The sequence below is a fragment of the Lutra lutra genome, chromosome 17 (assembly GCF_902655055.1).
Source record: "Lutra lutra chromosome 17, mLutLut1.2, whole genome shotgun sequence".
Classification (NCBI taxonomy): domain Eukaryota; kingdom Metazoa; phylum Chordata; class Mammalia; order Carnivora; family Mustelidae; genus Lutra; species Lutra lutra.
In genome coordinates this window covers 48875500-48900063 of record NC_062294.1, presented here as the reverse complement: position 1 = coordinate 48900063, position 24564 = coordinate 48875500, and the positions used below count along the sequence as shown (strand labels likewise).

The 24564-nt window shown below is 44.2% G+C and overlaps 1 protein-coding gene across 1 annotated transcript; it reads right to left on the bottom strand.

Moving 5' to 3' along the window:
- Positions 1-653: 653 nt before the first annotated feature.
- Positions 654-24405, bottom strand: ZNF233 (zinc finger protein 233). The gene is given in 7 exon segments (XM_047711210.1): positions 654-682; positions 685-795; positions 798-2345; positions 5765-5860; positions 6381-6507; positions 16401-16641; positions 24379-24405. Coding segments are annotated over 6 exon segments (1926 nt in total). The 5' UTR covers positions 16416-16641; positions 24379-24405.
- Between the last annotated feature and the right edge of the window lie 159 nt (positions 24406-24564).

Sequence of the window (24564 nt, the reverse complement as noted above, 5' to 3'; positions counted from 1 at the left end):
TGCTTCTCCCTCTGCCCCTCCTCCGCTGCCCTTGTTCTCTCAAAAAATTAATAATAATAATAATAATAATGAATCATTTTCCAGGTAGAACTGATAATGACTAACTGGGGCTGAGCTCCTTACAACTTTTAAGTATTTGTCTTATTTATAATAGTTTTCCTCTCCACCAAGTTAGACATTTCCAGGGCACCTACTGTTTGTTAAGTACTGGTCTGAGGTCAGGGTCATTGAACAGTAAACAAAGTTCCTGCCCCCATGGAGCTTCTCTTCTAATGGACAAAGACTTCGTCATGTCCCTCCCTACACTGCTGCTAATGTCCTGACCTTGCTTATCCCTTTTAAGGCCTCTCTCCTGTGTAGATTAGGCTGGATGTGAAGGTTCTGACTGAAACTTTCTGTGCCATTCTCACAGGGTTTCTACATCTGGAGGACTGTGAAATTTGGGCTCTGCTGGAAACACTGTCTACGATGATACAACAAACAGGATGATAAAAAAATTCAGCTCTCTCCTGAATTTTAAAACACAGTATTTTTTTTTAAACACAGTATTTTACAAATATTCTCTGCTGTGTGGATTTTCTGATGAAAATGAGAAGTCTACATTCTGAAGAACATTTTTATCACACTCATCACATGGACTGGGTTTATCACCACTATGGGCTCTCTGATGAACCTGAAGATGTGAACTTTTATTAAAGCCCTTACCACAGTCAAAACATTTGTAGGGTTTATCTCCCATATGGACTCTCCAATGGGCTTGAAGATGTGAGGTCTGACTGAAGCTCTTCCCACACTGCCACATTTATAGGGTTTCTCTCCCGTGTGGATCCTCTGATGAACATGAAGATATGAGTTCCAGATGGAGCCTTTCCCACATTCTTCACATTTGTAGGGTTTCTCCCCCGTATGGACTCTCTGATGGGCTTGAAGATGGGAGCTCCAACTGAAACCCTTCCCACACACATCACATTTGTAAGGTTTCTCTCCAGTGTGGACTCTCTGATGGTCTTGAAGATGGGAACTCTGACAAAAGCCCTTACCACATGTCTCACATTTGTATGGCTTCTCTCCTGTGTGGACTCTCTGATGGACCTGAAGATGGGAAATCTGAGTGAAGTACTTACCACATGTGTCACACTTGTATGGTTTTTCTCCTGTGTGGACTCGCTGATGGGCCTGAAGGTGGGAATTCCGGCTGAAGTTCTTATCACACACATCACATTTATATGGCTTCTCTCCGGTGTGGATTCTCTGATGGGCTTGAAGATTTGAGGCCTTACTGAAGTCCTTCCCACATACCTCACATTTATATGGTTTCTCTCCCAAGTGAACTCTTTGGAGAGGACCAGGATTCTGATTAACTAGCCCGTCACATGCCTCCCATTTGTAGGTTCTGTCTCTAGGCTGGGCTCTCTGATAGGCCTAAAGTTGTGATGTCTGATTGAAGCCTTTATCACATATCTCACAGTCAGAGGATTTCTCTCCAGTGTCATCTACACAGCAAACGCTGAGATGGAGGCTATGACTGGAGCCCTTCCCACACATGTCACACCCATACAGATCCCCTCCTGGGTGGAGGGGCTCCCGGGTGGGAAGACAGGAGTTCTGACTGAAGCTCTTAGCACATACTGGATGTTTGCAGGGCTTTTCTCCTGTGTTGACTCCCCAATGATTTTGCAGGTCTGAGCTCTCACTGAAGCCCCCGTCACACTCATCATTCCTACCACATTTCTCCCCTGAGTGAATGCTCTGGCAAATGCAAAACACTGAGCTGTCACTGATGTCCTGCCCACACTTACTATGTACATCGCGCTTCCCTCCTGAGTGGGTCATGCTATGTTGACGTGATTCCCTCGTGAAGTCTTTTCCACAATCACTGTGACTACAAGCCTTCCTGCTTTTGTGTTCTTCCTGATCATGATGATGGGAGGTCCTTGTCGTAACAAAACAGTCACAGTTACATGGTTTATTTTTTATGTCGACTTGCCGACACCTACTCTGGTAATTGTGTGACTCTCTCAGACAGATTTTCTTCCAGAAATCACCAGTGGTCTTAATTGGAAACTCTCGACTTCTGATATTATTGGAACTCTCCCCTTGAAGCTTTATTACATAGTTTTCATCTTCAGAAACCAGAGGAGATTCTCCTGCCCACATCTGACAGGAGGAACCACTTTGTTTTGGTGACTTGGACTTCTTGCTTTGCAGATTTATTATGGAGTCTTGATTTCTGGCTAATTTACTTGTAAATTGTTCCCACAGCTGCCAGCATGTAACATCTTCATGTAAAAGGTAGCTTAGTCCTACTTTTTGAAAAGTCTCTATCTCATTTCGATTCCTGAGCCCTGGAAGGATAAAGAGGATTCAGAGGTGAAAATGTGGACAAGTGAAATATTTCATCGGTCAATCAAACCAAGAGAACTTATTCAACCCATAAAGACTTCAGCTTGACTTTCTCACTGGCTTTTTTATGCCTACGGAAATGAAGAGGTAATGATTAGGCTCCTGCCCGCTAAGGGCCAAGAAGACTTATTTCCAATGATACCAAAACTAATGTCTGGGATCAAAATTAGAAATACAAGGCTTCAGAGCAACAAAAAGATGTCCCAGAAAGATTATATAGAGGAGAAACTTTACTTCCTTGTCCATAAAAATAATCACTTAAATAATTCTTGCCTTTTCTGCAGCAGGTGTGTAAGAGCTACAGAATTGTACATATTTATAAGCCTTAAAATCACGGTTATATCACACTATCTGCGTATTTGTAAAAGACAAGCCAAAAATGGCTACGGAAGGCTGAATCTGTCTTTTTTTACATCTGTTTACAGATGGGATTATCAGGTGATGCCAAGAGTTCCCGCAGAAAAAAAAGAGAGGACATCTTTGAAAAGTGATTGTATGTATTTGCAAATAAATGTAAGTATTTGTAAAAAAAATAAAAAAAAGAATGTATTTGCAAAAGGAAATACTTCCTCTGTCCAAATGAATCCATGCAATGGGATGTTTATATCCTTAATTTAGCCAGTAAACACACACTAAACAAGCTAGATTTGAGAGAATTCCCCTTTATTCCCATGAAGTCCTAATATATGATATTCAACTGATGAACATTGTAACTAGAAAAAAAAAATAACACCTAGAAAATGTAATCCCACAGTGGACACATCCCATAGGAGTAAAATCCTATGGCCATCGTGGTCACTTAATTGGGCTGGATTTTCTGATAAGCCTGGAAGGTTAATGTCATTTTTCAGGTTTTGTGGGCTCATACGTGCACAAAAGGTGCTGTGGCGGTCGGCACACAAGATGGTGACCCAGTGGTCCCTGCCTCCGAGTATCCATACCCCGACAGAGGTCCCCTCCCACAATGTACCAGGATCAGTCTATGAAACCAACAGAACATGGCAGAAGTGATGCTATGTCATTTCCAAGGTTAGGTCAGGGAAGACATGGTGGCTTCTGCCTTCCGCTCTCCACAGCGCTTGGGGAAACCAGGTGCCATGTTTTAAGGACACTCAGGCAACCGTAGGGAGAGGCCCACTTGACAAAGAACTGAGATGCCAAACAGCCAGCAAGGAACTGAGGTATTTTGCCAACAACAATGTGAATGAGCCCATCTTGGAAGTAGATCCTGCGGCCCCATCAGGCCCTCAGCTGCAGCCCGGGGGCTCCTTGTCAGTGACTTCATGAAACCCGGAGCCTGAACCACCCAGAAACTTGCCCCAAGATTCCTGGGTTCACATTAACTGTAAATAAATATTTGTGGCTGTAAGCCAATAAGTTCAAGAGTAATCTGTTTTATAGCAGTAGGTCGTTAATACAAGTGCCACAGAACTTCTAATCAAGTGGACATTAACAATGTTCTGAAATAGTCCTTCAGTCACGCTGGCTTATTCTGCTCGTGCAAACTGTCTCCGGGAGGAGCACGAACAGTGGGATCCACTTAGGATCCTTCTCTGTGAGCTTCTGTTTGTGAAGATCATTAAGGGAGAAGAAACCCTTCAGTCTGTGCTTCTGTGCAGTAAAAACAGACCTCAAGAAGATTCTTCACAGATGGGGCAGGGCACCTAGATGGATAGACAAAACACAAAATCCTGGGGTGTTCTGATGTTTGCTTAAAGAGCTTTTAATAAGGGACAGGGGAGGAGTGCCTGGATGGCTCAGTGGGTTAAAGCCTCTGCCTTCAGCTTAGGTCATGATCTCAGGGTCCTGGGATCGAGCCCCGCATCGGGCTCTCTGATCAGCAGGGAGCCTGCTTCCCCCTCTCTCTCTCTGCCTGCCTCTCTGCCTACTTGTGATCTCCGTCTGTCAAATAAATAAATAAAATATTTTAAAAAATAAGGGACAGGGGAACAGAATATGCTGTGAGATTGTTCCGCGTTCTGAGGAATACGGCTTACAGAGGACTGTCCGGTTGTCAGAACTGCACACTGAGGATGTGCAAATTTAAATTGTACCTCAGTAAAAAGAACTGTGAGGCACATAAGTCATTTTATGCCCTGAAAATTCATGGGGCTATACGTTTACGATTGGTGCAGTTTTCTATATCTGAGATATATATCAGTAAAAAGGACAAAATTTAAAAAATAAAAGTATAGATTTGTACATGCAGGCAAAGCAACCTGGAAACTACTTAATTAGAAGCAAACAGACAGGGCGTTTGGGGGGCTCAGTTGGTGAAGCGTCTGCCTTCGGCTCAGGTCATGATCTCGGGGTCCTGGGATGGAGTCCCGCATTGGGCTCCCTGCTCAGCGGGGAGCCTGATTCTCCCTCTGCCTCAGCCTCTCTCTTTCTGTCTCTCACGAACAAATAAATAAAAAAAAAAAAAAAAAAAAAAGCAGCAGCAAACAGACCATGGTAATCACTGGGATCCTACCCCGCAAGGTTAGGTTTATACGTAAGAACAAGGCAGCGAGTTGGATGGGGCGAGCATCCAACATGCCTCACCGCATTCAGCCTCACACAGCAGAAGGATACACGGGAAGAAACAACTGAAGGACCGGGAAGACCTTCCCCTCACTACTCACGACACCAGATTCGCAGAGGGATTTTTCTGGATTTTTGTTTGTTTGATTTGGTTTGGGCTTTGTGCTGCTCATATCCAGTAGGAATGACCACTGCTGTTATCTCAGGCCGGGTTTACTGAGGGATATACAAATTAAAGATAAATGGAGGAAGGAGGGAGCGAAGAGAAGGGGGAAGGAAGGGAGAGAGGGGAGGCCAGAGCAGGGAGGATGGAACTGTGCGGGGAGGGGCAGCGCTCACCCAGCGTGAAGCAGGGAGCACAGGTCAGGACAAGCTACTGTCCAAACGGCCACCATGAGGACTGCGGGTTGTACCAAGACAGAAGTCACATAAGACTTAACACGTGGGGGCGCCTGGGTGGCTCAGTGGGTTAAGCCGCTGCCTTCGGCTCAGGTCATGATCCCAAGTCCTGGGTTCAAGCCCCGCATCGGGCTTTCTGCTCAGCAGGGAGCCTGCTTCCTCCTCTCTCTCTGCCTGCCTCTCTGCCTGCTTGTGATTTCTCTCTGTCAAATAAATAAATAAAATCTTAAAAAAAAAAAAAAAGACTTAACACGTGGAGGGACATGGGCTGACTTCCGGGACCTCGCGCATGTGCAGAACATGTGCAGAACCGCCCCCTGGGGCAGGGAGGCAGCGGGGCGAGCTGCTGCACTGAGGCAGGGTAACGGATGCGGGGTGGGGGCGGGGGCGGGCTGGCCATCAGGGAGGTGGTGAGGACCCCGAGCTGCCCGCCTCTCACCTGAATGCCCACCCCGCTGGGTTTCTGCCTCCCGCATCCAAAGCTTCTCTTCTCTCCCCAATGATAATGTCGTATCTAATCTGAAGGGTTCACAGCCTATGAAAAAAGAAATGGCGCTTGTACAACGTGCATAAATTGAAGGCAAAAATGCTAATTCCAGAATTACAGTCTTTACGCTCTTTACGTAGTATTTTCCCAAATTCTGACCGTGACTTGCTGTAACAAATACCTTTTACGTTGTGATCCGGGATACAAGCACACAGATATGCTGACCTCACTCTAACCACAACCTACTCCCGCCACATTTCCTTTCCTGCTTTTGCTCACAATTTCTGTTGCACAGTATGTAGCTCCTAACAAGGAGCTATGCCATTTCTGACCTGTCTCATTCAACACAATAATGACGTAAGTCACCAACTGATTATAAACCTCACAAGATGTCGCAACCGTAATCTGACAAAAAACAGACAAGGTACAGAGAAGGTGTCCCACCAGAATGAGGAACCTGAGACCCCCAAGTTTGGGGAAGCACTCTAAGAGTCCCCAAGTCTTAAACATTTGAAACCAAGACATTCCAGGGGGCTGACGTTGAGTCAGAGAGAGCCCCTGTGCTCACCCACAGAGAGCAGGTTCCTGAAGTTTTCCAGCATCACATCCTGGTACAGCTTCCTCTGGATGGGATCCAGCAGGCCCAGCTCCTCTCTGGTGAAGACCACTGCCACGTCCTTGAATGTCACCACCTCCTACAACACCAAGCACACGCAACTTCATCTCATAACCAATGGCCAGTGGGGACAAGGCGCACTAAGAAGGTGGGAGGATGGGTGAGACGCTGTTCTGGATTCTGAGGGCCTTGGCTCTACCTAAGTGGTTTCCTCTTCTCCACCCCACATGTCATTTCCATGACTTTGCCACAGTCACATCAAACATATGACTAAAAAACTAAAAACTAATTTAAAATTTAAAATAATTAAAAATTTCAAATTAAAGTTAAAATTTTAAAGTTTAATTGCAATTTGAAAGCTGAGGGTTGCAGAAAGGAGGGATGGGGGAGGATGGGATAACCAGGTGATGGGCATTAAGGAGGGCATGTGCTATGATGAGCACTGGCTGTTCCACGCGACTAATGAACCACTGAAAACTACGTCAAAAACTAAGATGTACTGGGGTGCATGGGTGGCTCAGTGGGTTAAGCCGCTGCCTTCGGCTCAGGTCATGATCTCAGGGTCCTGGGATCGAGCCCCGCATCAGGCTCTCTGCTCAGCGGGGAGCCTGCTTCCTCCTCTCTCTCTGCCTGCCTCTCTGCCTGCTTGTGATCTCTCTCTGTCAAATAAATAAATAAAAAATCTTAAAAAAAAAAAAAACTAAGATGTACTGAACATGATTTTTATTTATTTTTTTAAATTTTATTTATTTATTTGACAGAGATCACAGGTAGGCAGAGAGGCAGGCAGAGAGAGAGGAAGGGAAGCAGGCTCCCCGCTGAGCAGAGAGCCCCACGTGGGACTCGATCCTAGGACCCCGGGATCATGACCGGAGCCGAAGGCAGAGGCTTTAACCCACTGAGCCACCCAGGCGCCCTGAACATGATTTTTTAAAAAAGAACACAACCAATTACAAATAATCCCTGTATATTTAACATGGTAACACTTGTGAGTATCCCTACAGTCAGTGCCCTAGAACAGTAATTCTGGAATCATGGGTTATATACAGTTTATAATTTGATCGGTACTACCAAATCGTCCCAGAGATGTTAAGTCAATTTAGTCCCAGCAGTCCCAACAAATAATTTTTGTCTTTCCTTTCTGATTCACAAAATCACTACATCAGGGGACTATCACTTCATTACAATCTGACAAACCAACAGGTCACCCTTCTTGGGGAGCGAGACAAAGGACCCTCTGCAGTCTGAAGGCCATGCCACCTACCCACAACAGCATTCAAAGTGTCCAAGTGTTCAGTGTTTCTTGCTATACCGTGTAAGTCCCCAAGCCCTGGCCCTCACAAGCTGTAAGATCTTCAGACAAATCCTTAATCTATTTCCTCATCTATGTGACGGTGTCCATGCTGGAAGATGGCTAGTTATGTAAGTGGATATATATATATAATGTTTTCATAACTGTGCTGCCCGATTCAGTAGCCATGTGACTCACATGTGACTAGGTAAATTTAAATTTTAAATTACATAAAATTAGAACTTCACTCCCTCAGTTGCACTAGCCATGTTTCAAGTGGTCAAGAGCCACATGTGGCTAATGACCACCATATTGGACAGCACAATCTAGACGATCTCCATCGTCGCAGATGTCCACCGGACAGATGTATAGAACACATACATCTGCCACAGAGTAGGTCCTCAACGGATGCTTGTTTTTATTAATGTAATTATAATTGATATGGTAAGTGTATGAGTACAGTTCCACATTAATTTAGTCACCCCTGCTTTCTTTTGATTAATGTTTGCATGGTGTATCTTTTTCCACCCTTTTACTTTTCAACCTGCTGATACCATTATATTTGAAGTGAGGTTGTTTTTTTTTAACTTGAACATCTAATTAGTTTTATAAAGTGTTTCATGAATAAGGTAGCATCCCATCTAGCAAGTAGAAGGGAGCCCCCTGAGGTGAGTTTCTTAAAGACTGCATAAAGTTGAGTCATATTTTTTATTTTTTTATTTTATTTTTTAAAAAGATTTTATTTTTATTTATTTGTCAGAGAGAGAGAAAGAACACAAACAGGGGGAAAGGCAGGCAGAGGGAGAAGCAGGCTCTCCGCCAAGCAAGGAGCCCGATGTGGGACTCGATCCCAGGAAACTAGGATTATGACCTGAGCTGAAGGCAGAGGCTTAACTGACTCAGCCACCCAGCCACCCTGGGTGATATGTTTTTAATTTTTATTTATTTCCAGCATAACTGGCAATAGTTGACAGCTCTTCTCATTCAGCACTTTAAAAATAGTGTATCGGGGCACCTGGGTGGCTCAGTGGGTTAAAGCCTCTGCCTTCAGCTCAGGTCATGATCTCAGGGTCCTGGGATCGAGCCCCGCATCAGGCTTTATGCTCAGCAGGGAGCCTGCTTCCTCCTCTCTCTCTGCCTGCCTCTGCCTACTTGTGATCTCTGTCTGTCAAATAAATAATCTAAAAAATAGTGTGTCGGGCGCCTGGGTGGCTCAGTGGGTTGGGCCGCTGCCTTCGGCTCGGGTCATGATCTCGGGGTCCTGGGATCGAGTCCCACATCGGGCTCTCTGCTCAGCGAGGAGCCTGCTTCCCCGCCCCCCCTGCCTGCCTCTCTGTCTACTTGTGATCTCTCTCTGTCAAATAAATAAATAAAATCTTTAAAAAAAATAAAAAATAGTGTGTCATTTTCTTCGGGCCACCATGGTTTCTGATGAGAAATCCACAGTCTTTGAATGTTTTTTCCCTTATAGCTAAGGTGTCGTGTCTCTCTCCCTTAAAAATTTTTTTCTTTGTTGTTAGTTTTCAGAAGTTTAACTAGACTATGTCTTGGTGTACTTCCTTTTTTCTTTTTAGCTGTTATTATTGCATTTACTATTGCTACTACTGTTAGTAAAGACAACAGAGTACTGAAAAGGGGGGAAGACCCCAGAATAGTTTGTGTGTTTATCTTCCTCATTATCAAACCTTAAAGAAACATCTAGTTTAAATAAGAAGTCTGTAATTGCTTATTTTTTTAATTTTTTCATGTTCCAAGATTGTTTATGCACCACACCCAGTGCTCCATCAATACGTGCCCTCCTTAATATGATAGCTGCTCTAAAATCTTTATCCAATGGATGAATCTAGAAGACATTATGCTAAGTGAATAATAAGCCATCATAAAAAGGACCATGTATATGATTCTACCTATATGAGGTATCTAAAATAGTCAAATACATAGAGACAGAAAGTAAACTGGTGGTTTCCAGAGGCGGGGTGGGGAGGTGGTAATAGGAGTTACTGTTTAATGGGTACAGAGTTTCAGTTTGAAGATGAAAAAGTTCTGGAGATGTGTGGCGGTAATGCTTGCACGACACTGTGAATGTACTTAATGTCATTGAGCGGTATACTTAAAACCACTTAAAATAATATATGTTATGAATATTTAACACAATAAGGAAGTCTTTGTCAGATAATGGACATTTTGTATCTCTTATAACTGAGAACTACCATCAGTGAGCATCATCTTACTGTGTCTGTTGATCATCTTTCAAACCAGCTGAGATTTCACGGTTCTTGTAAACCAAGTGATTTTCCACTGGAACTTGAACCTTTTGAGTTATTATGTAATCAGACTCGTGATTTCAGTAAAATCTTCTGTTTGACTAGGCCTCCTCTGACACATCTTTCAAAGGGGAAGGGAGACAGAGCTTTGTTACTACCAGCTCAGGGACATAAGCCCAGATTCTCCACTTGGCCTCTGTTGACATCTGGTGGAGTGAGAAGGTCACTACTTCTGGGCTCCGACTTCTGGCCCTTTACTAGGTCTATGGAGAGAATATTATATCCTGGCTGAAATGGGCGGAGGTAGGTTGCTACTGTTCCCCATTGGCTTCTTCTTCTTCTTCTTCTTCTTCTTTTAGTTTTTAATTATTTTATTTATAAAATTATATAACTACACTTTAAAAAAATTTTTTTTTCAGTGTTCCAAAATTCATTGTTTATGCACCACACCCAGAGCTCCCCATTGGCTTCTACTGACATGAGGGATGGTGGGGGTTTCCCTCAACTCCACTGGGTAGTAGTCAAAGCCCTGAATTTCCACTAGGCTTCCCCTGACACCAGCCACACTGGGAAAAGGAGAGGCAGCTCATTGCTGCTAGGTGAGTGCGGAAGTCCAGGCTCCCACATTGTCTCCACTGACGCCAGTGGCAGGTGGGTCCTCATTACTCCCTGACAGTGGGGTTGGGGTGGCTCATTACAGCCTGGCAAGGCAGGAAGTCTAGGCTCCTTGTTATACCCTCGTAGGGGTGGGTGTGGGGCTCCAGGTGTGTGTGTGTGTGTGTGTGTGTGTGTGTGTGTGTGTGTGTGTGTGTGTGTGTGTTTGAAAAAGAACTAAAAGTTTTTTTTAGATTCTTTGAAAAAGAATCTAAAAGTTTTCTGTCTTGCTAAGCTGCCCTTTCCTCACGCTCTGGTCAGAGAAGGCTTTCTTGGGCTTTTTGGTCTGAACTCATTGGTATTTCCATGTTGCCATCTTCTCCAGCAAGAAGTCTGGGGTACATGAGGCAAAAAGAAAGGCCAAGTATCTCATCACCATGTCACTCCACAAGTTAGGTCCTTAGCCAGTTGGCCTTCTCTCCACCTTTCATGTTTGCTTTACATATAACATCCAGGATTTTTAGCTGTACTTAGTGGGAAGAATAACATGTCCTCCCTCTTCCCAGAAGGGGCAGTTTCCAGAATTACTTTTTGAGAGCTGAGCTTTTATGCAGGGAAACTGTTACAGCAGTGTTCTCTAAAACATTTTTTAAAAATCTTAAACTCCTGGGGCTCCTAGGTGGCTCAGTCGGGTAAGCATCTGATTCTTGATTTCAGCTTAGGTCATGACCTCAGGGTTGTGAGACTGAGTCTTGCCTCCAGCTTCACACTCAGCAGGGAGTCTGCTTGAGACTCTCTCCCTCTCCCTCTGCCCCTCCCTGTCCTAGTCTCGCTCTCTCAAATAAAGAAATCCTTTGAAAAAATCTTAAACTTAAATGTCTAGGATTAGGGAATATTTTAAACTTTTTTTTTTTTTTTTTTGAGAGAGTGAGCACAGGCAGACAGAGTGGCAGGCAGAGGCAGAGGGAGAAGCAGGCTTCCTGCTGAGCAAGCAGCCCGATGTGGGACTCGATCCCAGGACGCTGGGATCATGACCTGAGCCGAAGGCAGCCGCTTAACCAACTGAGCCACCCAGGCATCCCTAGGATTAGGGAATATTTTAAATTTAAGGTTTTATTTATTTACCAGAGAGAGAGAGAAAACACACTCGCGCACACGTACACAGAGGGAGAGGGAGAAGCAGACTCCTGCTGAGCGGGAAGCCCAATTTGGGGCTCAATGCTAGGACCCTGGGATCAAATGCCTAACCAACTAAGCCACCCAGGTGCCCCGGGAATCTTTTTTTTTTTTTTTTTTTTTGGTTTAAGGAACATCAATTCATTGAAATATCATGCAGTCATCAAAAATGCAGGTGACAGAACGCCTGGGTGGCTCAGTGGTTAAAGCCTCTGCCTTCGGCTCAGGTCATGGTCCCAGGGTCCTGGGATCGAGCCCCGCATCAGGCTCTCTGCTCAGCAGGGAGCCTGCCTCCTCCTCCTGTCTCTCTCTGCCTGCCTCTCTGCTTGCTTGTGATCTGTCAAATAAATTAAAAAAAAATCTTTAAAAAAAAATGCAGGTGACAGAAACCTCTGTTTCTGGCTGTAACAGAATAACTGGTACGAAACAGGTCCTCCGGGGTGACTGGGGGGGCTCAGTCAGTTGAGCTTCTGCCTTCGGCTCAGGTCATGATCTCAGGGTCCTGGGATCAAGCCCTACCTTGGGTTCCCTGCTTGGCCGGAAGCCTGCTTCTCCCTCTGCCTCTGACTGCCACTCCCCACTGCTTGTGCACTCTCTCTCTCTCTGTCAAGTGAATAAATAAAATCTTTTTTTTTTAATCCTCCAAAAAATAAAAAATAAATAAAAAATAAAAAAGTCCTCCTATTATAAATAGTAAAATAGAAAAAGAGTATGAAAACAAACTGCTTTCAGACACTGAAAGCACAATACTTTGATCTCTGAAATGAAGGGAAAAAATGAGGCGGGCCCTCCGATCCCCCTAGATGTTTGCCCATCGATGACTTCTAAACTGCAAGTGCAGGAAGGCAGAACCCAGTCAGAGCCTTGCTGAATTGAAGAGACAGAAAAATCAGAATGGGGAGACCGGAGAGGTGGAAAATGCAGAGCAAAGTTCCATAAAGGAGGGAATTATGCCCAAGAAAAGCACTGGAAATCTGCACAGGAATCCCTTTGAGTTTATTGCTAAAAACCACACTGTGCACATAATAGGACGAAACTCCACAGGCCAGGCAAAAAGTACCTGGGGAGCGACGGGCTGAATGGTTCCCTTAGTAGGACTTAGAGTTGTTTGAATTCCGAACAGCCAAATGGAAGGCCCTCACTCACCATTAGGGACATTTGGCAGCAACTGAAGGGCCGCCCTACAGTAGAAGGGTAAATCTCTCTAGAACAGTTTCTCAACAGTTGACATTTTGTACCAGGCAGTTCTGTGTTTCTGGGGGGCTATCCTGTGCACTGTAGGACATTTAAGAGCCTCCCCGGCCTCTGCCCAGTAGCTGTCCGTGGTACTGACCCTCTAGTCCTGACAGTCCAAAATGTCCAGACACTGCCAGATGTTCCATGGTACGGCAAAATTGCTCCTGAGGGCTATTGCTCTGGAATAAAGGTTACTCTAGGCCCACCCCAACCAAGCTTAAAAAAGAGGGTTTCAAAGAATTTAACTGAACCAAAGAAACATATGACTTCAGATTATTAAAAGAAAATGCACTTACAAAGTTGATGCTCATTCATAACAAAAACTCTGAGTAAAGTAGGACTAGAGGGAACTTCCTCACCCCCAATGATGGACATCTAAAAAAGCCCACCAGATGGTGGAAGACTGAATGCTTTCTCCCTAAGATTGAGAACAAGGAGGGGCGCCTGGGTGGGTCAGTTGGTTAAGCAACTGCCTTTGGTTCAGGTCATGATCCCAGGGTGCTGGGATCGAGCCCCATGTCAGGAACCTGCTCCTCCCTCTTCCTCTGCCTGCTACTCCACCTGCTTGTGCTTTCTCTCTCTGTGTCAAATAAATAAAATAAAATAAAGAACAAGTAAAGGGGGGTGCCTGGGTGATTAGTCGGTTAGGCATCTGTCTTTAGCTCAGGTCATGATCCCAGGATCCTGGATAGAGCCCTGGGTCGGGCTCCCTGCTCAGTGGGGTGCCTGCTTCTCCCTCTCTCTCTGCCCCCCCCTCATGCTCACTCTCTTGCTTGCTCTCTCTCTAATAAATACAATCTTTTTAAAAAAGATTGTATTTATTTATTTGAGAGAGACATAGTGAGAGAGAGCATGAGAGGGGAGAAGGTCAGAGGGAGAAGAAGACTCCCCATGGAGCTGGGAGCCCAATGTGGAACTCGATCCCAGGACTCTAGGATCATGACCTGAGCCAAAGGCAGTTGCTTAACCAACTGAACAACCCAGGCGCCCAATAAATACAATCTCTAAAAAAAAAATAGAAAAGAACAAGGAAAGGATATATATGGCAAAATTGTTCTAAAAGTTTTAGCCAGTGCAATAAGAGAAGAAAAAGAAGTCTATACAATGGGGACAGGAATGGAAAAAATACAACTCTTTATTTACTGATGACTGTACAGAAAATCCTGACAGCTTAGAAAAATGTTTCTAGATTTAATATGCAAATTTAGCAAAGTCAAGATACAAAAGTCAATTGTATTTCTATATTCTAGCAAAAAACAAGTAGAAATTGAATTTAAAAAAAAAACAACAGCATTCAGAATAGTACCCCCAAAACATAAATCATTTAGGGATAAATTAAACAGGATACATGTAAGAAACCCACATGTTGAAAGCTATAAGACATGACTGAGGGAAAGAACCAAGACCCCCCAAAATGAAAGAAGATATAAATGAAAGACCTAAATGCCCATGGGTCTGAAGGACATGTATTTAGAATATTAAAAGAACTATTAAAATTCACTACAAAGATAAACAACTTAGTTTAAAAATAAGCAAAAGAACTGAACAAACCTTTCAAAAAGAAGATATGCAGATGACCAAAAAGCAGAAAAAAGACATTTAACAACTCAGGCATCAGGAAAATATATGCAAATGAAAGCCGCAATGATGTATCACAACACAACTGTCATAGGATAACTAAAATTTAAGACTGAAAAATATCAAATGTTAGAAAAAAATGTGGAGCCAACTGGAACACGAACACATTGCTGGAAGGAATAGAAAACAGGCAACCACAGCAGAAAATGATTTGACAATTTCTTAAGAAGTTAAGCATATGACCCAGAGATTAGATTCTCCTCCCAGTATCAGTGAGAAAGAGAGAAAGGCTGTGTTCATCCAAACATCTAATACACAAATACAGAAGGAGCAATCCAATGTCCAAAAACAAGACGCCACCTAAACGTCCATCAGCGGGTGAATGGATAACCAAATCCGGTAAACTCACACAGTGAAATACTATGCAGCAATAGAAGGACTGTTGATTTGTGTCCAAAAATATGATGAGGAACAAATGGAGCCAGACACCAAATGAGGACAAACTGTACACCTTCATTTACGTGGGGGGCGTGGGGGGAACGTCATCAAGACAGGACTGCCAAATGACCCGTGAGCAGGACCCTGGCACTTGGGGACTCCTCACCTCCTCCCTGTCCTTGGGATGTGGGTTCTGCTTGTCCTTCCTGCTCTCAGAGGCTGCTTCAAGGATATAGCCTTGAGACAATGTTGAAAACACCTGCATGGTATACACGACTGAGGACAGTCAGGGCCTCCTTACAAACTTGCAAGATTTGGAGGTAGCAGAGGGGATCCATTCATCTTGTTGCCACCCAAACAGGCCTCACAGCTAAGATCCCTTTGCTTAGTGAAACTGCCACCTACCAACCCGGAGTGGCTGGCCCTTTCTTCCATCTCTCCCCACCTCCCCACGTATGGGGACCCATTTCAGATTATACCTGGGAAGCTCCCAAGAGGACCAACATATGAAACTCAAGAAACTTAAGATGAATCTAATCTGTAGTGACATCAAGTAGATCAATCATTGCCTACAGCCAGGTGTGTGACACTGAGATTAACTGGGAAGGGACGTGAGGGAACCAGAGCTTTTAGTGGTGACAGAAATGGTTTACATCTAGACTGTGGTGGTGGTCATGTAGGTGTGCGTATTTGTCAAAACTGATCAAATGTTTTATGATATGTAAATCATATGCAAACTGTAACTCAAAAATGATTTTTAAAAAAGATTCTGTTTTTATTTATTCGAAATAGAGAGAGCACGCACACACTTGCACACAAGCAGGGGGAGCGGCAGGCAGAGGGAGAGGGAGAAGCAGGCTTCCTGCTGAGCCAGGAGCCCGACTCGGGACTCGATCCCAGCATCCTGAGCCCAGCGTGACCCAAGCTGAAGGCAGATGCTTAACCGACTGAGCCATGTGGGTGCCCCTAGAAGCCCTTTTAAGATAAGCACACAAAAGAATGCTGAATCACAAAAAACTGAAGTGATATCCAAGTGAAGAGACAGAACTGGAAACCGTACATATACTGCAAGTACAATTATATAAATAGAGCCCGGGGAAAACAGCCGACATATGCAGTGTAGTAATGTGGGCTTTTTTTTTTTTTCCATTTTCTGATATCTATAAATTTCTGAGCTGTTATTTGTGAAATGGAGACGATGCTAAAATAAAACCAAAGCTAAAACCAAAACAAAAGCTAAGGACAGAAACAAAAGAAGAACTAATCAAAAATTAAGTAACTGGCACATAGCAAACACCGGTTTTCCTCCTTGATCCTTCCCACAGAAGAGAAAACATGCGTCTAATCTTGGAGGAAAAGGCATGTAATTTCAATCAAAATCAAAACTCAACTCACCTGAAACTTGGTCATTTTCTCCTGCTGCTTCAGGGAGAGGGCAGAGTCCTGGGGTGGTCGAACTGGCAAAGAGAGAGGCCATGAGACGTAGGCTCTGCCCAGATGGCCCCTCTGTGTGAACTTTAAACAAATCTGTGCCTCAAATCTGTCAGCTGCAAAAGCAAGAGTGCTTCTGTCACGGGATTGCTGGGAGGGTCAGCTTGTGGGTAGAAGGGGAAACTCACCGTTGACTCCCCCGAGGCTGCAAAAAATAAATAAATAAATAAATAAAGGGCAGGTGATGTAATGCACCATAAATTCGTCCTTGCTAATGTCTTATGCTGTCATTTCCAGTAAATGAGTCTTTTTTTTTTCAAAGATTTTATTTATTTATTTGACAGACAGAGATCCTAAGTAGGCAGAGAGAGAGAAGGAAGCAGGCTCCCTGCTGAGCAGAGAGCCCAACGCAGGGCTCGATCCCAAGACCTTGAGATCATGACCTGAGCAGAGTTAAACCAGAGGCTTTAACCCACTGAGCCACCCTGGCGCCCCAGCCAGTAAGTGAGACTTTATGAGACATCCAGATTTCAGAGCCTGTACAGTTCTTTCTTCCTGTCTATCTATTTATCCATCTATCTATTATTTAAGTAAACTCTACCCACATCGTGAGGCTCGAACTCAGGACCCTGAGATCAAGAGTCCCACGCTTCCCTGACTGAGCCAGCCAGGCACCCCTTACAATTCTTAGTCCTAAGAAATTCACCTTACCTCTGAAAAGCCCCTAATTCTAACTGGGTATATTACTCAATAATCTGTTGTCTTGAAATGATGTTTACTTGACATCAGTATCTGGTTTTGTAAACGCTGTGAACACGTGAGTTTTCCGCATGACGCTGGAAGAGGCCCAGTGGTGACTGCCCCTCTCCTATGCTCACTGTGGTAAAGGGAAACTAATTAAAATGATGACTTCTAGATGTTTTCATTTGAAACAAAAACCTGACAGTCTCTCACTTAAATGAATAATACTCCCAGATCCTAACTTACAGCGTTGCTCCGAGGAGTAGGTGAGCAAGTCTAGCAAAGCTGCCCAAGCAAATCGAGAGACAGAAAGTGAATTAGTGGTTGCCACAGGGGCTCGAAGAGCGGGGGGTGAAGGGTGAAACTAAGGGGTGTGGGGTTTCTTTTTGGGGTGATGAAAATGTCCTGGAACTAATTAGTGGTAGTGGTTATACAACCTTGTGAATACACTAAAAACCAGGGAATTGTATAAAGGGTGAATGGTATGATATGTGAATTACACCTAAAGTTAAAAAAAAATAAGTACTATTTACTAACTATGGGATAAGATTAAAAAAGAAGTTAATAAATTTGTAAACTGGATTATGGAGCCATAGTGAATTCATATTAATAATTCTAATTTGCAAAAAAAGAAAAAAACAACCTTGGCTTAGCACCTGGAGTGTTATATAAACTCTAAGTGATGAGATGAGGTTTATTGCTCCCATTTAATGGATGAGGAAGCTGAGGATTCACAAGATTAAGTTACTACAAAGGTCAGAAAGTTTGGTGAGAGTTGACAATGAGCCTGAGTCCAACTCTGACTCCAGAGCTCCTGTTTTTATCTGGTCTCCACGTTCCTAACCACAAACATGAAGAGGATGTAGGAAAGGATGAGAGAGAGGAGAGCCCGAGGGCACAGATCTGCTGTGGAACTGATCTGCTGGGAGATACTGGAACCAGTCCATCAGGATTCTACCATGGACTCTTCTGACTTCCTAGCTCTTCATGCCCTATTTCCACATCTGTAAGATGGGATCATAACAGTATCTAGCACCTAGTGTTGTAGGAGGTTTCTGTGAACACAATACACATAAGCATCCAACAGGCAACAGCCACTCATGTTCATGGTTCCTCCTACTTCAGACAGAAAGAAGTATTCTAATAGAGATGAGAGCAACGAATCCAATTCTCTCAAAGCCAGGAAGAAATCTCAGTTTGTGACACCAATTCCCTCGTCCTGGGCCCTCTTTCTGCTTCACCTTCTGCTCTGCTCAGTTACAGTTTTGCAAGGAGACCTGACATTTCACAGCGTTTAGTGGGCGAAAGGGCGTGAAGTCTGGGGTCCCTGGCTCAGCTCTCCACTTCTGGACTCCAAGAAGCCTTCCATCACCTGGGGGCCACCGAGGGGATAATTAGTGGTTAAGCATCTGTTTTGCCTAAGAGATGTTAACACACCTTTTTCTCCCCAGCACCTAGGATATACTGAGGACTCAAAACACAAAGAATCAAAAGCTGACTGAGAAGACACTCCATGGGGCAACGATTGGACTCCCCAATCTCCTTCGCTCAGAACTGTAAGATTCTGAGGCTGTTCTTAATGTGGTGAAGGAGAGGATGAACTCTATCTTCCAAATGCTCCATTTCTTCCTCTGGGTTTCCTTTTTTATTTGCTTGGTTCAAGCAACATCACAGTCATCCTTAAAAGTAAAATAATCGGGATGCCTGGGTGGCTCAGTGGGTTAAGCCTCTGCCTTCGGCTCAGGTCATGATCTCAGGGTCCTGGGATCGAGTCCCACATCGGGTTCTCTGCTCAGGAGGGGGCCTGCTTCACCCTCTCTCTCTGCCTGCCTCACTGCCTATGATCTGTCTGTCAAATAAATAAATAAAATCTTAAAAAAATAAAATAAAAGTAAAATAATCATAAAAGGGTAAATCATGGGCTCTGGATAAAGCAAACCCTACTTAGGTATTTAGTTAATGTTTAAAGTTAACTTATTTATTTGTTTATATAGCACCATCAGTTCCTTACTCAAATGATATTCCACGGACATCTTTATGTAACTGAACCCACCCCCCCCACCACTTCCCTTCTCCTCCCAATCATGCCCCTTTGATACTCGGCATCAGCACTCTCTAACATATTAATGTATCTTTTAGTTATTTATCTTGCTTGTACCTATCCACCTTTTTAGAAGGTAAGCTGCTAGCTGAGAGCCTCATTACTACTCACCAAGCACGTTCATTCATACATTCAACGAGTACTCATTGAGCATCTGCTGTGTGCCAGGCACAATTCCATATAGTAAAGATATAGCAGTGAACAGAGTCCCCACTCTCATGAAGCTGATACCATAGTTGAGAAGGTAGATAATTTACCAACCAACAGATAAGCATATCAGGTGTCAGCTGGTAATGTATACTGTTAAAAAAAAAAAAACATGGTGGGGAGGGGCTATGTTAAGACCTGATGGTTTTAGTTGAGTGCCCAAGTTACTGGCTGAGTGATCTTCTGGAGACCACTTATCTTCTTGTATCTCATCTGTAACATGGAGATAACAATAGTGTTCCTTTGAGGAATAAATGAGTTAATACACGAAAAACACTGGAAACTCTGCCTGACTCATAAAAAGTTCCCAATAAATACTAGTTATTGTTCTCACCATCTCCATTATTACGACACAGTGATAAACACAGAAATGATGCATTAGTCCTGCTCTGTTCCTAAGTAAGTTTGTTTTAGGACATGGAAGTATTATCAGTAAATGGCTATCAACTTCTGAATACTCTGAAAAAGCTGGAGCTTCTGTATGTAGCCACAGAGTGAGATAAAGGACAAAAAAAATCTCTATATGGATCCTTGTTACTGTTTGGGGACTTAATCTGTCTTCAGGAAACCAAGAGCAAATTAAATTCCAAAGGCACAAATTAAATTTGTCACACTGTTTTCTTTCACGGCAACTCTTTTTAAAAAGGTTTTATTTATTTATTTTAGAGAGAGACAGAGAGAAAGAGAACACACATGAGAGGGATGGGAGAGAGAGAATCCCAAGCAGATCCCACAACAAGCTCGGAGCCTGACGCAGGGCTCAATCTCATGACCCTGAGATCATGATCTGGGCTGAAATCAAAAACTGGATGCTTAACCAATGGAGCCACTGAAGCGCCCCTCTTTAACTGCAACTCTTATGGGGCCCCTGGCTTTCTCAATAACCACCATTTTCCTAATCACCACATAAAGACTTTGGAATTGTTTATGTCCTCTCTCCCTTGACCTCCATATATTTATGATAATCTAGTATAAATCCTCTTGCCTCAATGTCTGGATTTTTTTTTTTTTTTGCATTAAAATATTCAAGCAAAAAAAAAAAATGGGAGGGAGGATTATATAGCAAGATGCACAAAACTTAGAACAGTTGAAGGTTGACCAAGGTTGATGAATATGAGACTTCATTACAGTACATTGTCTATGTCAGACAAAGGGCTGATATCCAAGATCTGTAAAGAACTTCTCAAATTCAACACCCAAAAAACAAATAATCAAGTCAAAAAATGCACAGAAGACATGAACAGACACTTCTCCAAAGAAGACATACAAATGGCTAACAGACACACGAAAAAAAGTTCATCATCATTAGCCATCAGGGAGAGTCAAATCAAAATCACATTTTGAGGGTGCCTGGGTGGCTCAGTGGGTTAGGCCGCTGCCTTTGGCTCAGGTCATGATCTCAGGGTCCTGGGATCGAGTCCCGCATCGGGCTCTCTGCTCAGCGGGGAGCCTGCTTCCCTCTCTCTCTCTCTGCCTCCCTCTCTATCTACTTGTGATCTCTCTCTGTCAAATAAATAAATAAAATCTTAAAAAAAAAACATCACATTTTTGTTTGAGGAGTTCTTTATAGATCTTGGATATCAGCCCTTTGTCTGTAGTGTCATTTGCAAATATCTTCTTCCATTCCGTGGGTTGGCTTTTTGTTCTGTTGACTGTTTCCTTTGCTGTGCAGAAGCTTTTGAGCTTGATGAAGTCCCAAAAGTTCATTTTCACTTTTGTTTCCTTTGCCTTTGGAGACATGTCTTGAAAGAAGTTGCTGTGGCCGATGTTGAAGAAGTTATTGCCTATGTTCTCCTCTAGGATTCTGATGGATTCTTGCCTCATGCTGAGGTCTTTTTTCCAATTCGAGTTTATCTTTGTGTGTGGTGTAAGAGAATAGTCGAGTTTCATTCTTCTACACATAGCAGTCCAATTTTCCCAGCAGCATTTATTGAAGAGACTGAGTTGGGGGAGATTGGAGCGGGAGACGAACCATGAGAGACTCTGGACTCTGAGAAACAAACTGATTTTGGAGGGGAGGGGGATGGGAGGTTGGGTGAGCATGTGGTGGGTATTATGGAGGGCACGTATTGCATGGAGCACTGGGTGTGGTGCATGAACAATGAATTCTGGAACACTAAAAAGAAATAAAAAAAAAACACATTGAGATACCACCTTACACCAGTTAGAATGGCAAAAATCGACAAGGCAAGAAACAACAAATGTTGGAGAAGATGTGGAGAAAGGGGAATCCTCTTACACTGTTGGTGGGAATGCAAGTTGGTGCAGCCACTTTGGAAAACAGGTTCCTCACAAAATTAAAAACAGAGCTACCCTATGACCCAGCAATTGCACTACTGGGTATTTACCCCAAAGATACAGATGTAGTGAAAAGAAAAGCCATATGCACCCCAATGTTCAGAGCAGCAATGGCCACAATAGCCAAACTGTGGAAGGAGCCGAGATGAGCTTCAATAGACGAATGGATAAAGAAGATGTGGTCCATACACAATGGAGTATTATGCAGCCATCAGAAAGGATGAACACCCACCTTTTGCATCGACATGGATGGGACTGGAGGAGATTGTGCTGAGTGAAATAAGTCAAGCAGAGAGAGCCAATTATCATATGGTTTCACTTATTTGTGGAACATAAGGAATAACATGGAGGACATTAGGAGAAGGAAAGGAAAAATGAAGGGGGAGAAATCAGAATGGGAGACAAACCATGACATACTATGGACTCTGGGAATCAAACTAAGGGTTTCAGAGGGAAGGGGAGTGGGGGAATGGGTGAGCCCGATGATGGCTATTAAGGAGGGCACGTACTGCAGGGAGCACTGCGTGTTATACACAAACAATGACTCATGATGTACTGTATGGTGACTAACATAACACAAAAACAACAAAAAGAAAGAAAGAAAGTGTTCATAATCACAAGTTAAGAAATACAGAAGCACTACAAGTCTGATACAACTTCTGAGAAGCATAGAAAAGTGCAAATACAGAGAAACAACTAAAAAGAAACATACTAACAGGTTTACAGCTGTCTCTACATCCTGGGATAAGGGATCATTTTTGGCCTTCTCTATTTCTCAACCTCTCTGTGATAAGCACAAACTATCATAATCAGAAAACAAACAGTGTCATAGAAAATAAGAAAGTAATTAAATAAGCATAGCTTTCAGGTCCTCTAAGGTCCCAAATTATTACCAAATGGTCTCTCTCCTTCAGTCCATGTATGGATTACTGCAGAGGCCACGTTTTGGTGACAGACTTGACCAACGCAACCTTGAGCAAGGCAGACCCACAGTGACCACTGAGCTAATAATGCAAACAGACTCATTAAGTGACCCGCCTCAAAACCGCCATAGTCCCTAACTAACCAGTGGGCTACTCACAACCAGGCACAGTTCCTAAGATTACCAGAAAAGGGAAAATTCCACACATCCCCATACTTCCGCATTCGGCCCTGTACCAGGGACCCCTCACCACTGCCCAGGGGCAAACAGTCTCTCCTTTGCTGTCCTGCCTGCTCCTCCCTTGCAGTATATTCAATAAACTTCTGTCTTCTCTGTTCTGCCTTGGATGAATTCTTTCACCCCTGGGCTGCCGGCCCCCACCCAATCTGGAAGCCCCAGGATTACCATTTTAGGGCTGAAAAAGCATATAGCATAAAGGTCAAGAATCCAGATTGCCTGCGCCCAAATTCCCAGTTCTGTCTCTTCCCTGTTGTTGGCCTTTGGAGAAATAAATAAAAAAGTTCTTCAACTATCAACGCTGTCATCTGTAAAATACAGATAATCACAGTAACTGTGTGTGTTGGGGAGATTAAGGTAACCAACCCATATAAAGACTGTAGAGGACGATCCAGCACTCAGCACGTTACCAAATTGTTATTACTTACTCATCAACACATGTCTCATCCAATCTCCTATTTATTCTACAAACATCTGAACATGTGCACCGTAGAAAAATATCTGCTTAGGAGTGAAGAAAGTCTGTTCCCTACTTGAGAGCAAAAACGGCTCAGCAGCGCGCCTGGGTGGCTCGGACGGTTAAGCATCTGCCTTCCCATCAGGTCATCTCAGGTTCCTGAGATCGAGCCCCTCATGGGGCTCCCTGCTCAGCTCCGAGTCTTCGCCCTCTCCCTCTGCCCTCCCCACCCCTAGAGCTCTCTCTCTCTCAAACATAAATAAATAAAATCTTTAAAAAAAAAAAAAAAAAAGGCACAGCATGTTAAATTTTCTCAGGGTGGGACACTGTTACCAGAGAGACAGGGGAACACTTTCTCCTCTCTGCACACTCTGGGAACTCTGGGGCGGAGAAGGGAAAGGAGATACAACAATTCCCCCCCCACACACTCTGGTCCAGAATAAGTCACGGTGGACAATCGCAGGCGCTAACTGGGGTGAGACCAATCTTTCCTTTAAAAAAGGAGGGGTGCGGTCGTGGGGAGTCTTGAGGAATCCTAAACAGCCCTGCTTCCCGCAGCGCTCACTGTTTTCAGGGACTGAGCGCTTCTCGCCCAGAAATCGCAGATTGGCGACAACCGGCCACCGTTCTCGCGCCGGGACCGCTTCCAAGCATCTTCCTTCCCATCTATTTAACTCTCATAAACCTCACTACACAGTCCCGATGGAGGAACGACCCTTAATCCCACTCAACGAAGGAAAAACGGAGAAACTAAGCAAATCTACGGACGTTGTCGCTAGAAGGCGGCAGAGCATGCAGAGGTGGGGAAGGCCAGGGAAACGGCGGTAGCGAACCCCGCCCGCCCCCACTCTGGGACGCGCGACCCGCCCTAAAACCAAGATGACGCCCGCCCCCGCGGCTTCTAATCCCTGAGAGCGAGGGGCGGCACCTGCGGGTCCCACGCTTAGGCGAGCCGGCCAGAGACGCAGCGCTAACTCACGTCCCAGAAGGTTTCCAAGGACCCCGGCTTCGCACTCCCACAGCGCAAATGCAAGGACCCGTCGCAGCTCGGGGACCACCCTTCCCAGAAGCCCCAGCGGAACAAGGGCTTACAGCGCCTCCCCGCGGGAACGGAAGTGGCTCTGACTTTCGGGCGCTGGCCGACTACATTTCCCAGAATCCTCAG